At 43.0% G+C, this 22,841-nt stretch overlaps 1 protein-coding gene across 1 annotated transcript in view; it reads left to right on the forward strand.

The window, feature by feature from the left end:
* Positions 1 to 5,081, forward strand: part of IGSF5 (immunoglobulin superfamily member 5) — a 35,645-nt gene extending 30,564 nt beyond the window's left edge. Inside the window, exon 9 of the mRNA XM_075172865.1 lies at positions 4,430 to 5,081. Within this exon, the coding sequence (XP_075028966.1) occupies positions 4,430 to 4,498 (69 nt within the window). The 3' untranslated portion in view covers positions 4,499 to 5,081. The remainder of the gene's footprint in view (positions 1 to 4,429) is intronic.
* Positions 5,082 to 22,841: the final 17,760 nt, after the last annotated feature.

A 22,841-nucleotide genomic window follows, 5' to 3' on the forward strand; every position in this document is an offset into this window, starting at 1 on the left:
CAGCTAGCAGCCTCCATTTCAGTGAAGTTATATCCCGTGAACTGCAACCTCAGTGAGGCTATGCTACTTCAGAGAAAGCTCTACAGAAAAATGGCCAGTACACAGCATGAGTTGATTGAGATTAATGAAATGATTCATTAATTGATATCAGAGTACAGTGAGAATAAAATATAAATAACCCAGGGCATTTGCTCTAAAGCAAATAATTATGAAAGTTTTGGAGAGGATCCTCCTGGAAACTAAGGAGGTGATTGGTGACAGCCAACATGGCTTCACTAAAGGCAAATCGTGCCTGACAAATTTGATGACCTTCTACAACGGCGTTACAACGCTGGTGAATAAGGGAAGAGCATCTGACATCATTTACCTCGACTTGTGCAAAGCATTTGACACTGTCCTGCATGACATCCTTGTCTCTAAATTAGAGAGACATGGATTTGATGGTGGATTGGATCCACTTGGTGGATAAGGAATTGGCTGGATGGTTGCATTCAAAGAGTTGCGGCAGGCAGTATTTGGCAGGCAGCCAAATACCATGCAGCTGCTTGCTCACTCCCCCCTCCTCCAGTGGGACAGGGAGGGAATTGGAAGGGTAAGAGTGAGAAAAACTCTTGAGTTGAGATAAAGACAGTTTAATAGAACAGAAAAGGGAAAATAATAATGATAATGATAGAATATACAAAATGAGTGATGCACAATGCAATTGCTCACCACCCGCGCTGACCGATAACCAAGTAGCGATCGCTACTTCCTGGAACACGCCTACCATTCATATACTGAGCATGACGTCACATGGTATGGAATACCCCATTGGCCAGCTAGGCTAGCTGTTCTGGCTGTGCTCCCTCCCAACGCTTGTTTTTTTTTTTTTTCTTGAGCTGAATGTCCTTGACTAGCAGGTACTTAGCAACAACTTGAAAACATCAGGGTGTTATCAACATTCTTCTCATACTAAATCCAAAACACAGCACTAGGAAGAAATTTAACTCTGTCCCAGCCAAAATCAGGACACGTGGTCAACGGCTTAATGTCCAAGTGGAGACCAGTGATGAGTGGCGTTCCTCAGGGGTCAGTATTGGGACTGGCACTGTTTAACATCTTTGTGGGCGACATGGACACTGTGATTGAGTGCACCCTCAGCAAGTTTGCAAACGACACCAAGCTGTGTGGTGCGGTTGACACACTGGAGGGAAGGGATGCCATCCAGAGGGACCTTGACAGGCTTGAAAGGTGGGCCTGTGCGAACCTCGTGAAGTTCAACAAGGCCAAGTGCAAGGTCCTGCACATTAGTCAGGGCAATCCCAAGCACAAATACAGGCTGGGCGGAGAATGGGTTGAGAGCAGCCCTGAGAAGAAGAACTTGGGGGTGTTGGTTGGTGAGAAACTCAACGTGACTCAGCAATGTGCGCTTGCAGCCCAGAAAGCCAACCATATCCTGGGATGCATCAAAACAAGCGTGACCAGCAGGTAGAAGGAGGTGATTCTCTCCCTCTACTCCGCTCTCATGAGACCCCACCTGGAGTACTGCATTCAGCTCTGGGGCCCCCAACATAAGAAGGACATGGACCTGTTGGAGCAAGTCCAGAGGAGGGCCACAAAGATGATCAGAGGGCTGGAGCACCTCTCCTATGAAGACAGGCTGAGAGAGTTAGGGTTGTCCAGCCTGGAGAAGAGAAGGCTCTGGGGAGACCTCATAGCAGCCTTCCAGTACCTGAAGGGGACCTACAAGAAAGCTGGAGAGGGACTTTTTACAAGGGCATGTAGTGATACGACAAGGGGTAACGGCTTTAAACTGAAAGAGGGTAGATTTAGATTAGCTATAAGGAAGAAATTCTTCACTATGAGGGTGGTGAGGCCCTGGAACAGGTTGCCCAGAGAAGTTGTGGATGCCCCATCCCTGGAAGTGTTCAAGGTCAGGTTGGATGGGGCTTTGAACATCCTGGTCTAGTTCTTCCTGGTCGAGGAAAATGTCCCTGCCCATGGCAGGTGGGCTGGAACTAGATAATCTTTAAGGTCCCTTCCAACCCAAACCATTCTATGATTCTATGATTCTGTGAAAGATGCAACAGGGCAGAGGCTAACAATTGTGGACACAGTCCCTACCCCAGGAGCAAACTCGCTGCTCGGCTCCTCCCTTGGTGGTGAGGAGAAATGGCATGACAAGGCAGGGGCTGGATGGCTCATTCCTGCAGATGAGATTTTGAAAGCAGAAGAGGCATGCTTGGTTTACGTTTTTCCCAGTGTTGTCAGGGAAGAATAGGGCAGTCTAGATCCAGCTGGTGCAGGTCCTCTGGCTCCCTCCTATTCAAAATCACATATAAACCAAAATCTTCCGAACTATTGCCTATTAATGGCCATAAACACTGCCTCTTTTGACAACATTACTTGATGAAATTTATGATTAATGTCTTTTTTCCTTTAGAAAATCTGGGTGCAATACAGTATTTTTGTGCAACAAGTTCTGGGAAATATTCCCACGCCAGTATTTTGCTAAATATGGGATTCAAATAATGATCTATTTCAGGAAGTTTCAGAGACAGTGTTCAATGAGGTGCTCTTGGACCCCCTCTGAAACTTTCTGGTTACTCAGTATGCTAACTAGTTTAGTATACTTTATACTCAAAGGACAGTCCACAATATCTGGGAATACTTGCTTTCCACAAACATAACACTTGCCTTCAGCTTTTTTTAGATTTTCTTTTTCCATTCTTCTTGTAAATTTGTTATTTTTGGGGGGACCAGTAGTAGAGGGCTTCTCAAAACCTCTGTCCTAGTGAGAAAGCCTGCCATAACAGACCTGTAATTGAATAATCAGGAAATGCAAAATAACTGCCATAAATGGAGCAAATCTCATCATATATTTATCTCCAGGGTAACACAGACCAGCGGAAATTTCTGATGTGGTCTGGAAATGAATGAGTGATGTCTCTGTTGAGCACCAGTAAGGTCTTTGGGCTGAACTGCAGGAAATTAAGTGCAGCAGAGAGATCTTGGAAAAGGTCTCTTGAGCAGATACAGGCAATCCTGTTACTTCCCAGGGCACCTCTCCTCTCTGCAGAAATAAACAGTAAAGAAGGGTAAATTTAGAAAACAGCAGTATGTTCTAGCAACAAAAAGGGATGGGGGGAGGGGGAGAAAGAGAGTTGTGTTTAAAACAGAAGGCAGCTGTCTTATGAAATGTTTCTAGGATAGTTATATTTATCCCGTAGTTTTCCTTGAGGTGCTGGGACTCATTAAATACCAGAAACATGTTGTCCGCATTTGTTATCTAACATTTTCCTCTATGGCTTATTCAATAATGTATATGTACCAAATGCATTATTTAAGATGTTTAATACTGGAAGGATACCAAGGCAATACAGACTGTACAGGATTAATGCTCCAGAAACAAACCACAAGAAGATTGCTTAATAGTTAGGAACCAGCTTGGGCTTGATAAAAATTCCACTGGGAAGAATAGTGAAATTTCCATTAATTTCCAAGGGCTTGCGACCAAGTGGGGAAGTTGCAAGGAACAGTAGCCAGCAGATAGCATCTGCTTGGAGATAGATAAAACCAACACTGGGGCTAACTGCAGCAAACCATTCCACTGTAGTGCTTCATTTAGGAAGCTATGTGAAGATACATGTTTATAACTTTGGAAGAAATTTTCATTCCTTAGAGCTACTTTGTAATTATCTATGTGAGGTCTCACTACTACATTTAAATATCAGTGTATGTTTCTTGGATGCATTTGAGAATGAATTTTTCTTTGTCTTTTCCTCCGCAATGATATTTTGTAAAAGCACATAAATAATTAGGACTGGAAATCCACCGCACTGATTTCAAATGAGGATAGGGTTTTCAAAACTGCTGAGTATTTGCCCTGCACTGATCCCACTGCGGTCAGTTTGAAAACAGGCTGCGGTCGGTGGAATTGGAATCATGCCAGTCATGGGAACTTTAAAAAAAGCCTGCTTTGAATAAACACTGAGATGTTGAGAGCGGTCTTTCAGATACATGGAATATTGGCGTGCTTATTGTTACAATTTCTAATGTATTTGGAAAGAAATGTCAGATGTTAAGTTTTTCTTACAGCTTAACGGGTAGTTTCTTTAAGAGAACCAGAGGAGAAATGCCCAACATCATGTTTTGCTTAAAAGAATACTTTGCTTAAAAGACTGCGGAGTCCACAGAAGTTCTCAGATAGAGTACGACCAGTTAATGAATTCCCAGAACTGCTATCAGTGTGCTGCATGTGAAGCTTTTGTTTTGTTCTGCTATTCATCCTTTCCTTTGTATTTAGATTTTGAGGGAGTTGCTGATGATAAATTTCATTTTGGTATAATGCTTTGGGGTGAGGGTTTGGCAGGTAACCTCCTGAGGACCCTTGCAGGACTGCTTTTCTAGGATTTCTTTTAGTTCTATAACTGCTTTTACTCTCCCATAGGTGCAGCCTCAAAGACGTACTGATTATCTGATCAGCCCAAAGAAAATTAGAAACGTGACACTTGTGTAGGATGTACTTCTCCAGGAAGTTTCTGTATCAGTTGCATTTACACGTTTGGATGGCTTCCTGCAACAGAGAAAGGTTAACGCCAGTTTCTCTCAGTTTAAACTATAAGTTATTTTTCTTTTTTCCCTCATGTAATGAAACAAAATTGCAACCTTTATAATGTAGCATATGATCTCTCAGCAAAATAATGGACATAAATGACAGCCTTAACTTCAGAGACAATGAATTTGATGGGGGTCTACAAGAACAAGAACCCGTGCTTTGGGTCCCAAGGAAATCGGCAAAACTCCTATCAGACAGAAATGTTAGGTTATCCACAGCAAGACCAAGGACTGGAATTGCAAGAGATTTATTAGTTCAGAAGAACTGGTTAATAATAATACTGGTTAATACAATATCTACTGCTTTTTTAATGTACTTTATGTACAGCTGATTATCCTGAGCTTATAGATCAACAACATTTTTCAGTTTCTGTTCTGTAATAAAATCAAGGGAAGTTTTAATGAAGGCTGTTTCAAAATTTCTAACAAAACTATCTTTGGATCAGAAATTAATTTGATTCACTTCAATACATTCTTTTGTTGAAGGTGTTTGTCTTAAAGCCAATGTTCCAGTTTTAAATAAAAACCAATCACCCATGTGCCAAAAAAATCCTATTTTGATTGAAATGCAAAAATCTTAAGCTGAAAAACGTGGATTTGAAACGCCTGACTTTTAAGAGTTGTTGCTTGAATGCTTTATGTCTCTGTTCTACTTGTGGGCCGAGTTTGACAGCCAAATGACTTGGGTCACAGCAAATGGTGGCTGTTGGTAGTCATGCTGGACCCTGTTGATTCATCAGGGATAGAGTTGATAATGACCATGGGAAATGCACTTTAGCGAGGCAACCTTGTCAGTAGAGCAGATCTGGCACATGGACCCTAATGTGCCTTCCCAATCTAAAAATTATGATTTCTAGCTGAAATATTTTGTCTGAATTTTTGTATTTCATAATAAAAAGTTCAAGCTTATTAGTTTTTTACAAAAAGGCAAACTTAGTCCAGAAAAACAAGTCATTTTCAGTGTACTCGTCTTTCTACCCACTCAAAGCATTCTGAATTATTCAGTGTTTTGCATGTTAATCCTTAGTATGAACCAATGCAGGTGCTCTTTGAGTGCTGAAAGAAGCCGCTACATAGAATTACTTTCAGTGATAATCTGTGCCACAAAAATACGAAATTTGAAACCCGATCTCAGGAAAAAGAAGTTGGTTTGCATGTTTAGCATTTGGCATCTCATTAAATTGTGACAGATTTTGCACTGCCAGTCGCATTTGCAGTCAGTCTGTCAGAACAAGCGCTGAGACCAATTCACGGTCTGCCATGTGCAATTGTATAGAAAGCTGTTTCAGATTCTGACCATATACACTCTTTCTGTCTTGTTTGGTTAAGGAGGAGCTTTGCATTCCCATTGAATCCAATTGTACCAACAGCATAGTATATAAATAGCTATAGTGTTATACAGAGAAAATATAAGCAATCTACATTATGGAATATCTGCATTTTTTCCTTGAAATAACCATGCACTGAGAGAAACATCTACCTTATTCTGATACAAGTATTGCTATTGCTGACATCTCCTAGTTACTACTGTAGCTTAATGCGACCTAAATACAACAAAACACCACTTTATTAGAGGAACGTCCATTGCATGAGACAGATAGGCTCAGGGTAACACCAGCCTGTGCCTCGGGGATAAAAACCATGGACCTTTGTCTTCCTGCGCACGTGCATGTTTAGCAAGCCGTCTGGTTGTCGGAAAAGTAACCCTGCAGTACAAAAATGAAAACTGCATGGAGGCAGTAGTTTCCCAGCAGAAAATGTTGATTCATTAGAATGTATTTTCAAAAGGAATCAAACTATATTGTGTTGTTTATCTCAAAGCACTTGATTTCAAGCTTAGTTTCGATATTATTTGGTATCATATTAAAGCAGCCAACCTAGAACTGAAGAGAACCTTTTCTCCAATTAATCTATATCCTTCCACGTTAATCAAAAACATTGTTGTGTTGAGGCCACGGGCAAGAGGACAGATGCTCTGAGCCAAAAGACGGACTCCTGTGTCAGAAATATGGTGCCTTCCACGCTGGGGAGTTCCCACTGAGATTTCCACACTGTGCTACCTGGTGCTTGAGGCTCTTCAGAGGACACCAGCAGTGCTTCCCAAATTGGTTTTCAGGCTGTGGTTGGGCAAGAGCACCTCCCAGCACTGCTGTTGAATGAATGAGCTAGTGTGAGACCCCTAATCTGGGAACCGTGTGGGAGCTCCCTTCCCTGCTGACAGCTCCAAGCTGTAGCGGTCAGACATCAGGGGCGTGCAGCCAGGTCACCCTCCAGCTGTGCATCTTGCCTGGGAGCTGGAAAATGCTCCAGCGTGCCGCACTTACCTTGGGGACCATTTGCCAGCAGATGATTGCCAGCGGACAACACACAGCAGCAACAGGAATTACACCCCACTGACTGCACATCCCACTGACAAACGGGTTTGTCAACAAATGAAGGTTTTTTGCACAAGTAGGTACCACAACCATGGAAACGTGCACATTAACCAGAGTCTGGAGCTATTTTCCTTCCTGCCAGCTACAAGAATGCATCCCACACAGCTATGGTACACTCTTAACAGCATTAGCATGAGGTTAAAAATTCTTATGGTGTCCTTGAAATTTACAGTTGGGGGCATTTGTATGCTTCCAGATTTGTTTTCTTTAGGCATGTTATACAGCTTGTATATCATCTCCAGTACTAGCTGTTACTTATGTTTGCAAATAGAACTCTACAAACAACAATACATAAAATACAGAGACAATTTTTAGCACACAGGGAATATAAAATACTCAGGCACTTTCAGAAGACACAGTAGACTAAAAATAGTGAATTTCAGGCACTTTATGGAGACACTACTATTTTGTACACATGCATATTGATTTACAATTATGACTTGAGGGACATTTTAGTAATCTAGAAGTATCTAGTTTTTTACTGCTCACAGACTGTGCACAGTTTGATAATATAAAACCCTTCCATGTTTATTTATAAAATGTTCCAATTTGAATTCCATACATGTATATGCAGGGAAAATGCATTGGAGATAAACAGTATTTTGTTCTACACTAAGGTTTCCTAAAGTTGTCTCACCAGTTTTATATTTCACAGAAATTCAGGCTACCTTTAATACAAAGCCAATTAAAAATAACACTGGCTTCATGTGGAGGTTTCTTTTTACAATAAAAAAGCACCTCGAGTTTGTGTGGGCTGAGCAGAATCAACAGATGAACTCTTACTGAAGGGTACTCACAATATTTGGTTTTTTACTGATCTGATTGAATAGAGCTTCCATTTTTGATATTTATTTGGTAGAATATATAATACTTTGTGCTGCTAACCTAAAATACACCATTTTCAAGTAGTTGGGCTTCCCAGTGACAGAGATGGCAACTCTTTAGTTACTGGCCTCACTATCTCTTTCCTCAAAAGGATCCTGCATGAGGCAGGAAGGACACCAAGCTGGGCGGGAGTGTTGATCTGCTGGAGGGTAAGAAGGCTCTGCAGAGGGACCTGGACAGGCTGGATCGATGGGCCGAGGCCAACTGTATGAGGTTCAACAAGGCCAAGTGCCAGGTCCTGCACTTCGGCCACAACAACCCCAGGCAACGCTACAGGCTTGGGGAAGAGTGGCTGGAAAGCTGCCCAGAGGAAAAGGACCTGGGGGTGCTGATTGACAGCTGGCTGAACATGAGCCCGCAGTGTGACCCGGTGGCCAAGAAGGCCAACGGCATCCTGGCCTGTATCAGAAACAGTGTGGCCAGCAGGAGCAAGGAGGTGATCGTGCCCCTGTACTCGGCACTGGTGAGGCCGCACCTCGAATGCTGTGTTCAGTTTTGGGCCCCTCACTACAAGAAGGACATGGAGGTGCTGGAGCGTGTCCAGAGAAGGGCAACGAAGCTGGTGAAGGGCCTGGAGCACAAGTCTGATGAGGAGCGGCTGAGGGAACTGGGGTTGTTTGGCCTGGAGAAGAGGAGGCTGAGGGGAGACCTCATCGCACTCTACAACTACCTGGAAGGAGGTTGTAGCGAGGTGGGTGTTGGTCTCTTCTCCCAAGTAACTAGCGATAGGACAAGAGGAAATGGCCTCAAGTTGCGCCAGGGGAGGTTTGGATTGGATATTAGGAGAAATTTTTTTCCTGAAAGAGTGGTCAGGCCTTGGAACAGGCTGCCCAGGGAAGTGGTGGAGTCACCATCCCTGGAAGTATTTAAAAGACGTGTAGATGAGGCGCTTAGGGACATGGTGTAGTGGGCATGGTGGTGTTGGGTTGACGGTTGGACTCGATGATCTTAGAGGTCTTTTCCAACCTTAATGATTCAATGATTTTATTCTATGATTCTATGATACAGCATCCTACAAGCTTTCCCAGCAGAAGCTCCTGGAAAACCAGAGGATGGTCCCTCAAAGTGTTGCAGATAACTCATCTTATTACCCTTCCCTATCCACCCTAATAGATCTTACCCATCTAAAATGGGGCCTACCCCCAACTGTCCCTCCCTGAATTTCTCTAAATCCCACACCCACATTCCCAGAAATACAATAAAATTAATCCAGTGACCTCATGGTAACTGTGTAAGTAAAATTAAGCAATCAGTATGGACAAAATGGTCTCATATGGTCAAGCTATAATAATAATAAAAAAAACCCTGGCTGCCAATAGGAGAACACTGCTCCCAAAACACCTTTGGCATCTTAGTACTCTTTTTCCGAACAGCCTCCAAAACCCATTCTAAAGATGAGGTTGAGAATTGAAATTCATAAAGCCACTTGATATGGAGGAGCACGCTCTCAGTAGATGTGACTTTTATGATTAGACTCTCCTCCTACTCACCATGATTGACTCTTGTTCCCCAGGCTATAAACTACCTGTCTCTTCTTTCCCCTAGGTGACAAGCAGCTTCATTTAACTTTAACTTTCTCTGTCTCTCACTTTCCTCCCTCTTTACCATCCTTTCTTCTACCAAATATCTTTTCTTTAAACAAAGGCCTAATTGATACATACCTAATGAACATCTGAGCGTTTGTTCTCAGCTTGTATTTAGCTCTGAAAACTGCTGTTTCTATTTCAGACCTGAATAAGGGTTTGCATACCTGAATTTGCCTAATATTTCCAGCAATACCAGCTGATCCAACAAAACATACTACCTCTACCTGCAAACTTCCTCTGGCCTATACACACACACTGATGGCTGTGTATTTCCATCATCCCACCCACTGGAACTTCAGGAGGACACTATGCAAACCTCAACTGACCTTCCTGAACTGCTATTGGGAAAAATTGGAGCAAGAAAGAGAAGCCAAGTAGGCTCCATACTAATATGCCTGCACCAAACCCCCTCAGCCCGTGGAAAAGTTAGCCGTGTCGTTGTGAAGGTGGGATTTGATAGGAGCGCTCGGCATTGCTGCAGCCTGTAGCTCTGAATGAGGTTCTTGCCCTTCTGCCCTGGGGAATTCAGTTTTCTCTTAGCCGTTCCTCACCCTGCTCTCTGTTCTTTGGGAGGTGCAGGTTGGTTACAACTCCTTTACATTATCCTAGAAATCATGGATTATTTATGCTAGATTAGCACAGATGATTACTTAAATGAACATGGATATTTGCTGGCTCAGAGGAATATTGCAATAGGCTATTCCTTTTCAGCTCAGAGCATTAATGTCTGGGAGCTTCCAGTGTCATTCGGCATTAGCTCTCATAGTAGAAGTCATGTCACACAGATGTTATTTATATTGTTTATTTTCTACTGTGGTATGATCACTCTCTCAAATGAGGTTTACGCTAAGTGCTTTTTTTAAAAATCATGTTCCAGCAAAACACTCTGTTTGTTTTTGTTTTGGGGAAAGAATGCCAAAATCCCAGGAAAACAATACTGAGATGTTTTTATTAGAGAAGCCAACTAGATCCATCTGAGCTCTGCCTCCAACTCATTAGCTTCCCACTACAAAAAGCCCAGGGGCTGCTCTGACCTTGGATCGGCTCATCTGTGCTATTGATCCCGTTAGTCCCAATGACTTTCCAGTCAGATACTGATGCTGTGGTCTCAGCTCCGTTTGCTTGGACCATGTGTTCATGCACCCTGGGTCTCTCTGCTGCAAACACCAGTGTTGCTACCACCCATCTTAGACCTACTGTGAAAGGATGAAGGGAGACCTGTGGGTCAGACCTCCTGCCCCACGACTGACAGTCTTTCAGAGATGGCGGCAGACTGTATTTTTCTTTCCCAGAGGAGTACGGATTCACAAGGTGCTACGAGCTGCCAGATGCTGGGACTGTTCCATACCACTCTTCAGAGAGACAGAGTTGCATTTAGATGTTACCCTACTCTCCTTCCAAAAGACAGGCAACAAATCCCCCTTGATGAGGCAATACATTTATTTGGTTTTACTACAAAGCCATACAATTTGTTAAAATGAACTCTATGCCCTTTAAGTTTGTCTCAGCACTTCTCTTGTATGTTGCAGCACCTATGCAGAAGCTAATAATCTTCATGATGATTGCTGGTCCACACCGAAAGAGTGGTGGGGCAGCAATTCCTGCTTGAAAATTAGCCTTGTGTACTCTGGATTGTGTTGTTTTTCGGAATAGAGCAGTCAGACACACTCAAACCTTGCAAAACAGAGACTGTTCTGTTAAAATACAAGCAAATTTATCAGCCATTATTGTGGACATCTGCATCTTGGAAATTTGCAAGACTGCTCCCTGATCCTCTGAAGACATCCGCATTAAGATCTACGTTATCAGCCAAGCCCTTCGATGCTGCCTGAGCTCAGAAAAGACTTTAAATTTGATCACTGCTTCATAGTCTCCAGTTGCGAAATGAACAACTCAAAGAGGACAAAGAGAGATGTAGTGTCTATGCTGAGCCGCCAAAATTAATTGGGGAGGCATCCGAGCTGGCAGAGGAACAGTCACTTTCTCCTACTCCTTTTATCCATTGCCAGAGCAGGGGACAAGCACAGAGGAGTGACAAGGATGGGACTGCTGATCACCAGGCAGTGTGCCGCTCCCTGAGTAGAACGGAGCAATATACTTTGAAGAATAGCCCTAAAATTATATACAGTGGTTACATCATGGATTCTGTCACATTGGGGCTACAGCTGAATCGTGCAATGCTTAAAAGCATGAGGCAAGGTTTTACTATGGCACTGTGCTCCTGTGGCACAGTGTCATAGCGTTTTGGTGAAGAAACATCACCTGAGTATAATCTACTGAGATATCAGCAATATGAACATAAGACCTAATTACCAATTACCTTTCACCTGCAGATCCTGAAAAGAATTATGACATTCTATATTGTATTGTGCAACCAAACTTGAGGAAATTGTATAACTTTGTATTAAATCACAAGTCAAGAATCTGTTTCCTTTGTTCATGCAAAATCTTTGCTGTTTTCTGTGGGGTAAGCCTATTTTAAAGTCAAAAGACCTTTCTTATTGGGTAGGACTATCCAGAGTTACACATAAACATACTCCTTTCAAGGCTTCCATATTTTACAATTTTTTTCCAATGTATAAAGATTAGCTGTGTGTATTAAATTTGTTTACAAGATGCATGTACTAAAGATGATGGAACATTGGGAGGTGCAAGGGCTGGAAAGCACAAGGTAAAGAAGGAGGCGGGTGTGGTAGCACACATATATTTCCACTGCTCTGAGCTGATACCTAATAGCTGAGGTCTTGGGAGATCTAATGAAATAACTTAGCTTTCACATGCAATTTTGATAGCGTTCGTAAGAAGCTTGTCAGGGCCCTGAGTATGTCAACAGGCTCTGTAGCCATCTTTCTCTGCAATCCTCCTCTGCAGCCTCTTCCATCTAAGGGGTTAGCTGCCTGTGTTTGTGGTCTGCTCTAATATGGTGATGCTGTGTAACTGTCAATCACACTTCTCCGAAAACAGCTGAGTTCTGAGAGCGAGCCGCGAGAAGCCTCATCCGGGGCCTCTGCTCGTGCACGCCGTGCTCCCTGGCTTGGGAGCCGCGGCAGCCACCCCGCAGGCAGGCACGCTGCCAGCCCCTCCACCCCCCCGGCTTCACTTGCCGGCCGGACCTTGAACCAGCCACCACGGACCTCTGCGGTCACCTGGGCTTTTGGCTGACCTGGTGACCGTTGCTGGAGCTGCTCTGCTCTTTTTCCCTGGGTCTCACGGGGCTGTGCCCCTCGTCGTGAGGACCTGGCCCGCTGTCTCCGGCAGCTTGCAGCGCGCCTGCCTGGTGGGGCAGCCCCACGCTGCTGCTCCTGACACCGTGTGCTGCTGCCGGACCCTTTCTGAGCTGCGTAGAAGTCCTCAGTTTCCTGGCAAACAGCTGTACGGATTCCTCAGGTTGTAAGAAAGATTATTTTGAGGGCAGATTTAAAAATTGTTTTTACAGATGCCACAAACTAAGTGGCTAGAACGCCTTCTGTAGTTTCCCACTGGTTGCACATTAAAACAAGGAGCCTCCGTCCACCCGTTTAGGAGCAGACTTACTTCCAGATTTAGGCGCAGTCCCACCAGGAGGCAGCGGGGCACAGCACCGCCCTTGGGTGGTCCTGCCGCGGGGGCTCTTTCTGCAATGACCACAGCGCTGCCGCAGCCCTACATCTCTCCCAGGACGCAGGTGGGAGCATCCTTTACCCACATGGAGAAGCCAGGCAGCCGCTCACTTTGTCGCATAACATGGGAGCACAAACAGCCTACCAAGTGGTCGTACAGGGAAGAGGGAGACAAGCCAGTTGTCTTTATTAGTCTGTGCGCATCAGTACAGGAAGGCCAGAGTCACTCACTCCTGTCGCGCCGTGGTACTGCCCCTAAGCAGATGCCAAAAGAAAATTTGCTCTATGTCCAGAAACCTTTTCGGTGCAAGTGCTTTGTTGAGCAGCTGCAACAAAGTCATGTCTGAACTATGCATACCTAAGCTGCCCTACTGCAAGTAATGTTTTATTTCCCTCCAGAAAAGTTTTCTTTTTCCCCTTCTTCACAGATGCTTCTTTTCTCCCCCTCTGCCCTCAGTCCGTTGTCACTTCTCTTAGCTTTACTTGTTTCATTAGGAACCCAAATGCCTCAGAGCAGGTGCCTTGACTCCTCAGCTGGCTGTGAAGCACCGTGAGCAGCCACATGGCACCACAGAAATAATAAGGAAGGAAATCTATATCCCTCTAGCCTCAGTGGCCAGACTGCTGACAAATTTCGCCCTGCATTGCAGATGCGATTCAATTATTGCAATGAACCCAATCAGAAATAATTAATGAAGTCTTTCTAATGCATATTGGGAAGATCATCCGCTGAACCAGGGAGGTTTTCTTTCTTCTTTTGCTATATTGCTAAACTCAGCAGCTTCATAGCTAATAAGTTACAAAGCCTTAGTTTCCTTAATTTCAACTGCGAATCCCTTTTGTTAGGGCAGAGGTAGATACAATTAATGTCAGATGATTACGAAGTCATTGACGGTGCTCTGAAATGGAAACAGTAAAAAGAGCCACGATATACAGTTACCAATGTTACGTTACTTAAGTCACTCCTTTGCTTGTATTTGTTAATTTTGCCGGTGGGTAAGATTTGCTTAGCGGACACCTATGCCCTTTGTGCCCTTTGTAACTGCTTAATGAGAAAAGTGCGCAGTGGGCAAGTGAGCGACAGTGCACGCCAGCTCTCATTTTCTGTGTGTTTGTCTTCCAGGGAAGCACTGCCTTCAGACACACTCGTGGGTCATTGACCAAGTTAATTCAAAACATCAACTAAATAGCCTATAATTGCAACGATTTACATATAAGTGCTAGGCTGTAACTATACTGTTTTTCCTACTGCAGGTGCACAGTGCAGAGCATTCAGCTCACGCTGCCTGAGTTGCTGTTATGCTGGGGACCTCATAGGTAAGAGTTCACTGAACTCCGTTTGCTCCTTTTGCTGTGTTTTCTGCTTCGCAAACACAGTTGTCAAACGAATATAATTGCTAGCACAGCGTTGTTGGTTTTTTCCTGTTGAGGAGCAAGAGGACTTTATGAAGGCTTAAAGATCTAACTAAAAGGTCAATTGGCATAATCAACAATTTAAGTAATAAATCTATTATCATGCTTTCAATTTCATTACCCAATTAATGATTCCTTCCCCTGGGTTAGAATTGGCATTTCAGTGTGCAGAGCATGGCGATTCTCAATAGCCGGGTACATTTTTAAATGTACTTTATGGCCGAGATAATTTATAACACTCCAAAGGACGTAGTGGTCACTTTGTTCTCTAGGCATCCATCATGTTCTCCTTTAAATTAGAAATGTGTATAATAGAACAAGGCGAATAAACATCTAATATGGAAATGGACTTCACTTGGGATGTTTATGTGCTTGCACATCTTTTTGCATGATATTAATTGAAACTAGCAAGAAACATTTTGGTCACAGTCCAAAATAGTACCCCCTCTTTTGCAGCAGTGAGGGAGGAAGGAGAACAGGGACAGAGAGGGAAAGGCACATTTCAGCAGCAGAAAGCAGAAAGAAGCTGACTCTCCTGTCTCCTCTGCTGTTGTAAACGAAACCACATTCATTTGAAACCATTTTGTTTAAAGACGCTACGCTGAAGGTCCTCTGGAGTGACTGAGAGCCCTATTCTGGTCTGGCCTATTCTGCTAACAGCTCTCCCAAGAGTCAAATCATGCATTACTTGTCTTCCAGTTTTATACTAATCTAATTGCCTTTTCCAACTGAACCCCATATTGTTGATATATGGTGCATAGGTTAGCGATAGGATTTTGTCACTGCTTTTTAATACTGAATTTAAATGTGGTCTAAGCAGATAAGTAGCAAACTGTTTACAGATGCAGAACTGAGAGTGTAATTAACCATCCTGCTTAATGAGGTATTAGTGGGTATCACCCAAGAGCTTTGAGGATATGTATAAAATATGCTTTCACCTACTTCTCAGTCCTTGCCCTGATCAGTGCTTCATCAAATTGAGCTCTCAAGAACAAACAACAACAGCAAATCTCATTAGGAAGTAAAGCTTCAGAATTCATTAACGATCCTGAGTCACCCGTACAGGCTAGCGCAGGACTGGCAGGGTTTTCCTCCCGCACCAGATTAAGAGAGGTCCAGCATTAGGCAGCCCTTGCCCTCAGGCCCTGGATTCGAAGGTTTTCTGCCCCCCAGAAAACTTGGGCATACTTCAAAGTCCAAGAAGTGCTGGGGCCCCTGGAGGTGCACCACTGAGAGGAACGTGCAGGGGGAGATTGGCACAGCCGTGTTCTGATATAACTCCACAGCTGAGTAACTAGACAAGGCTACTTCTCCACTCAAGGAACAACTTGTGACCAGATGGCAGCGGGGACCCTGATGGTGTGCATTAGGACTGCTGAGATATTCCTGGAAAGATAGAAAATGTGCTAGAGATAGGAACTACAGTGAGTTTATTGTATACATGGAAGCCGTATTTACTCTTCTGAAATTTGTATAAAAATATTTATAATATAAATATATAGATAATATAAATAAGTATATAAAAATATAAAAATATATAAATAATATATAATATAAATAAAAATATTTATATAAATATAAAAATATCTAACGAAGATAATACACACACACGCAAAAAATCTCCAGGCTCTAGGTCAGATTCGCTTGCACGTGGTGTCCAGAAATTTATATCAAATGGTTGCACTAGGTTTCCTTATGCGGGCTGTATTTCATAGCTGTTCCTGGGGCAACATAAGGATCTCGCTGATACTGCCCCTGCACTGAGCTGGGGAACCTGACGACCTCCAGAGATTCCTTTTGACCTAAATTATTCTTTGATTCTGTGAATCTGTTTGAAACATAGAAGAAGGTAGATAAATGCTCACCAAAATGACAATGTCCTCTGTAAAAGAAGCTAGCAAGTTTTTGGCCTTTCCTGGATAAGAGTTTTGTTATTTAATACCCTTCCCTTCCTCACTATCAGGTGAACTCATCTGTTTACAGTTGCATAACGTCATTAAAGTTTCAGCTTCTGAAACTTTAAATACAAAGGGATGATAAACTAAATATTTAAGAGAACCTGGGATTAGATTCCACTGATCTTCACAAATTCCTTTGAGTAATTTATATAAATGACCTACTTATTATTCATAAAAACAAAATGCCTGAAAAAAAAATGTAAATCCAGGACTACTACTGAATTTTGCAGCTGAGATCAGAGCTAGTTCATTAGGGCCATAGCCAGTACTTCATCATCACGCTGCCAAGTCCACTGTAGTGCCTGAACTACTTTTAATTGTCTCAAAATGATTTTCTTTCTGATCATTTGAGGGAGTACTGACTTTTGTTTTAGTCAAATAATGGTGTACCAGGGTAAATGCTAGACGCCTCCATGCTTCATTGCTCTAGAGCTGCACAGGGACAAACCAACTACAGAAGAATGCATTAAATCTAACTGTGCTTTTTTCCTAGTCCTAAGTAACGCGATGCAGCTATTTTTAATTTCTGTGCAGCAGCAAGTGTTAAACAAGCTACATGTGACCTAGCTTGCATTTTAAAGAGGGAGGGTAAGAAGAAAAATTTGTAAAAGCTGCACCGTGCCAGACACAAGCCTGTGAGGCTGGAACTGGGGGATCCAACGGCTTGGCCTTGTTCTCACCCTCCCCCATTGTCATCCATAGAAGATTGTCGTCTTTTAGGGGAAGGGTTTCTGCGTCAGCTCTTAGGGGTATATTTACAATGGCTAAAAAATAGCTTAGGGTGCCTTCCTTTCCTTCATTTAACTAGAAAATTAAAGGTGGGGCAGGGGGGCAGGAAGAGAAGGAGATGCTTTGCAAGGACACAAATCAGGATGGTCAGTGATGTCCTGTAATTCCCTCAAGGGAAACTTGTCCTTTCACGGTCTGCAGAGAGATCCCCAAGAGTTCAGCCCCTCCAAGCTCACCTTCTGACAGTGCTTTGGAAATACCACCAAGGAAAACTCTGTGCTGAATAAAATGGCATTGCAGTGAGTCAGGACAGAGAACCATGTCTCTTTTGTGTTCATGAGTCTATTTTAGAGTTACGTTGACCTTTACAAGAACCTTTACTTAATAACACCTCAACTAAAGATACTGGGTCAGAGAGAGAGCACTTTCTAGCAAGGAGAGAAGGAGGACAGAGCCCTCAGAAAAGTCATAAACCATTAAACTGAAATGTCACCATTAGCCCATAGGAAATGGCTAAACGAGGTGTTATTATTGGTAAAACAGACATTGTAGAAGAAAGATGAAGCAAACAGAAACAAGCATTTCTTTTCTCTTAAAAGTGAGATGCTTTTAGTGAGGAGTCATCCATTCCCATCAGTCAGCTAGGAGTTGCTTTTTTTTCCATCTCCATTTTATAACTTCTTAACAGAAAATGCAAATAATTTCATTAAAAAAGGTTCAGCCAAATTAGCTATACCTATTCATCAGCTTAGGTCTTTACATGCTGAACACGCTGGTTTTTTCTCGCATACTTTATCTCTCCTCTCTTTTCCATGCCTCATACTCTTCTCAGCAAACTAACCATTGCTAAAAGGAGAGATTTAACTCGGTGGTACAGAAGTTAAAGGGCCTGGTTTTCAGTCTCTAAGCATGCCCATTACTAAATGGGTGTTTCTAGAAGCCAGCACAATCTGTCTCAGTCTATTGTTGCGCTTCACAGCTCAGAAATGAAAAAGTGCTGATCTTATGTTTTCTTTGACTAGCTCAATTTCTGAATGTTAAGTAAATATCTTTACCTTGATAAGTGGAACAGATCCCATTTTGTGAATAAACTAAATGTAGGAAATAGGCCTAGAAGGGTCCTCTTGAAGTATCAAGACCATATCGTGCTTCCTACCTCCAGCCAACATTATATACAACGTTGATGCTAACCAGCCCCATTTAAAAACCAGGTATGCAACGGTCAAAAGGCCCCAGAGCTGAAGTTGAGAACTCCAAAGCTTCACATATCGATCCACAAATACATTATAAAAAGATGTTTAGCAATAGAGACAAATCCTTCTTCTTTTTATTAACCTTCCTATGTGTGAGTCCTAGCATTGATAAGGTTTTCCCTCTCCAGCCAACTGCTTGGTCTTGATCCATGCCCTAACCTGGTCCACGCTGCACAGCAGAGGCAGACTCCTGCCCTCTGAGAAAGTGAAGAACCCCAACATGCATTTGCATGAGGGAAGAGCAGAGATGAAGTACATTCGCATTGGTATCCTCATTTTGGCAGCCGCTAATTATGGGTGACTTGACCTGGCAACTTTAACTTCCTTTTACTGGAATATGTTATGTGTAATTACTATCAATACAGCACTAAAAAGGTTTCTAGGGCAAGTAGAAAGAAAGGGTTTGGATAACTTGACCTTTTTTCTTTTCCCTGTAAAATGTCTGGCAAAATTTGGGAGTGCTATGACGCAGAGATCAGAGGTTGTTTTGAAGCCTCTGCTCTGTCTAAAGATGGAAAGCAAACATGACAGAAACCCTTCTGAACTTCAGCTTTATGCTGTTATAGAGACCAAGAAAATAAAAATATCCAGCAGCTCCAGCAGTCATGGCAGCAGTGCTGGGTGGTGCACAGTGGAAGGGCTCTTGTAACACTACCCTTCATTTTTGGTCAAACCAGCTTTCTGCAGCTGGAGTAGGAGAGAAGACTATGATCCATGAGCTTCATGCAGAGGCTAATACTGGCAGTGATGTTACCTTTGCAATATACTTCAGCCCTTTTGAAGCTGGGAGCCTTCTAGGTCCGTTCTCCGAGCTGAATAAGGATTTAGGGAGTACACAAAGGGGAAAAGGCTCCCTGAACACCCCTGTGCAATGGTCAAGAGCCAATGAGACTCTCCTAGAAGTCTTCTTTCACCCTGACATATGCAGCATACATACACACATACTTACATACATACATATATATATGCAGCACCTAATGCTCTCAGCTTGCACTGGAAAGAAAGTCTTTATTTCTGTAAGATGCCACTGAGAATTTTGGGGGAAAGAGTTTGGTTTTTCCTTTGTTTGTTTAATCCAAGGAGCACAGAAAGAGACGCTGAGCACAGAGAATTTGCCCTTAACCTTAATTTCCCCAAAGTCATTGAAGTAAAGTAAGGGAAGGAATATACTTTAAACTTCCATACTGCAAGTTATAATTGTTGTGGATCTTTTTAATCACATTAATTCCTTTGTCTGTACAGAGATTGAAAATTGTTAACAGGTAATTATTATGTCTTTTTACCTTTTAATTAAAAAGTTAACTGCCATGGGTAAGTGCCAAGTAACATCTGAATGCTATACATTTTGACACCCTCTGGCTTCTCCAAAACAGAGCCAATCAAAGAGTCAAACCCCGCAGCACTCTTCAGGCTTTGAAAGGTTTAGGGAAGTTGACTTAAACTGAGAATGGCTTTCTTTACACCAAAGTTAAGGACACATCTGTGAATTACATCCTTCAAAATTCTTTGGCCAGACTGAAGAATCGACACTTATATTTGGGTGGGTTTTTTTTTTTTGGATAGAAGATGACTCACACTGTACCATAAGTCGTGTCATGCAACTGTCCCGAGAAAAGACTCAATTTTTCCAAGTTATATTTGATAATTTTGTGACACTGACAACGATAAGATTTTGTTGGAACCATTGACCCATTTCTCTTGCATGGGAACAAAGGTTAGATTGTAACAAAGGCCCTAAGGCCCAGATCTTCAAAGGTATTTTGTTGCTTAACTACCCACAGCCATTAGCTTCTTAATTAAAAGGTAAAGAGACATACTAATGGGAGTTAAGCTTGTGGAAACTGCCTTTTTTCTAAATTTTAAATTTTTTACTAGGGCAAATTAGCTGATATGTATGAGTGACCAGTCACACATCATACAGTGTCTAGGGCTATGTTTGTTAAATCTATTACTATCAAGGAGCAAACCAAAGCCTATAATTATGGCATGTTCTCTGTAATTAAGGTCATGTTCCAGATCCCCTTCTATTCTCCAGTATTCAAAGGCACACATTTTTCTGAAACGAAAGCTTCCCATGTGAAATCAATATCCTTGATTTCAGCTGCAACATGGGCTTTTTTTTTTCCCCCTGAAAGTTTGTGTGAAATTGTTCCTTGTCTTTAAAAATTCATAGAGTGTAAAACCAGCAAAAGGCACAGGTTTCACTTCAGTGTACTGATCTCAAGTGCTGGGAAACTTCAGTTTTTGCAGTCACAGTTAAAATTCAAATATATTCTACCAAACAGAGTGGCTCTACTCTGATGGAATATGGAACACCTTTCAAGGCACAGTCGTATTTTCATTTTGAATTTTTGGGTTTGATTTTATTTGAATCAAATTTTGAGTGGAAAATATAGCAGCCTAAGCTGTCATCTTCCCCTACACTCTGTGTTACTGTCTCTTCTGGAGCGATTCTGCAGCTAACCAGACTTCTAATAAAACCACTTGACTTAGTAGCTGCCTACAACGGCAGGATTTAAAGTGAAGCAAGACTGTGCAGTTGTGCATCGTTGCCAGTTACAAAGAGTGAGATTACAATTAGCTCTTTCTTTACATATATGCAACACAGGGTTCTCCAATAATGCATTTGTATTGGGTTTGCGTGGCAAGGTTTTGACAGCAGGAGGGCTACAGGGGTGGCTTCTATGAGAAATTGCTAGAAGCTTCCCCTATGTCCAATATAGCCAATGCCAGCCGGCTCCAAGACGACCCGCACTGGCCAAAGCTGAGCCCATCGGTGATGGTGGTAGTGCCTCTGGGATAACATAGTTAAGAACCCTGCAGACACCAGGGTCAGTGAAGAAGGAGGGGAGGAGGTGCTCCAGGCGCTGGACCAGAGATTCCCCTGCAGCCTGTGGTGAAGACCATGGTGAGGCAGGCTGTCCCCCTGGGCTCATGGAGGTTAATGGTGAAGCAGATATCCACCTAGCCCATGGTGGACCTTACAGCAGAGCAGGTGGATGTGCCTGAAGGAGGCTGTGACACTGTGTGCAGGAGCAGGGTCCTGGCAGGACCTGTGGACCCGTGAAGAGAGGAGCCCATGCTGGAGCAGGTTTGCTGGCAGGACTTGTGACCTTGTGGGGGGCCCACGCTGGAGCAGTCTGTTCCTGAAGGACTGCACCCCATGGAAGGGACCTACACTGGAGCAGTTCGTGAAGAACGGCAGCCTGTGGGAAGGACTGATGTTGGAGAAGTTCATGGAGGACTGTCTCCCGTGGGAGGGACCCCACGCTGAAGCAGAGGAAGTGTGTGAGGAGTCCTCCACCTGAGGAGGAAGGAGCGGCAGAGACAACGTGTGATGAACTGATCACAATCCCCATTCCCTGTCCCCTGCGCTGCTCAGGGGGAGGAGGTAGAGAAAATCGAGGGTAAAGTTGAGCCCGGGAAGAAGGGATGGGTGGGGGGAAGATTTCTTTTTTATTTCTCATTACCCTACTCTGATTTGATTGGTAATAAATTAAATTAATCTTCCTCAAGTAGAGTCTGTTTTGCCCGTGATGGTAATTGGTGAGTGATCTCCCCCTGTTCTTATCTCGACCCACGAGCTTTTTCTCTCCCCTGTCTAGCTGAGGAGGGGAGTGACAGAGCGGCTTTGGTGGGCACCTGGCGTCCAGCCAGGGTCAACCCACCACAGCATTGCTCAGTGTTGCAGAGAAGAGCCATCTTCAGTCCCCTTGCACAGATGAAACTCCTTGGAAGTCTGTGATGCTTTCTGCTTCAGGATCCAGCTCAGATGCTCTCCTCTCTGCTGAGACTTTCAGGTAAGTGGGAGTAAAAGGCAGTAAAATTGCAGTCATATGCCAGCAGACAAGATTGAATACATACAGAGTGTAGACATGATGAATAAGAAGGTGGTATTTTAATAGTCAATTTTCAGAATATAACAGCTCTTGAAAATAGATTAGCTTAGAACATTTTCTCTATTTAGAAGTGTCACTACTTAGCTGTGCACTTAAGTAAAAGCTGCGCTTTGAGGCATCTTCAAGTTGCCTCAGGTTAGAAAGGCTGCCAGCAAAGGGGTACCTCAAAACTAAAACCTGATGCCATTAGACAGCATAAATGACAGAATATAAATAAAACAAATATTAGGGTTATCTTTATTCTAAGTTCCTTCAAAAAAATTGAAGTTGCTGCTGCATTTCCAGAAGTCAAGATAAGTCAAACTAAGCTGGCTCATAAATTAGAATGTCAGAGCTCAGGTGGTACCCAAGATTAGGATGTATCTGTGTGGCTCTCTGTGTGTGTGTACGTTCAAGAGCTATTAAGTTCAGTAGGTCCACTCTAAGAAGTAGGAGATGCACATAGGCATTTCAGCCCCCAGTTTATGTCTAGATTGCTTTAGTTGGCT

Source organism: Calonectris borealis, chromosome 1, assembly GCF_964195595.1.
Source record: "Calonectris borealis chromosome 1, bCalBor7.hap1.2, whole genome shotgun sequence".
Lineage (NCBI taxonomy): Eukaryota > Metazoa > Chordata > Aves > Procellariiformes > Procellariidae > Calonectris > Calonectris borealis.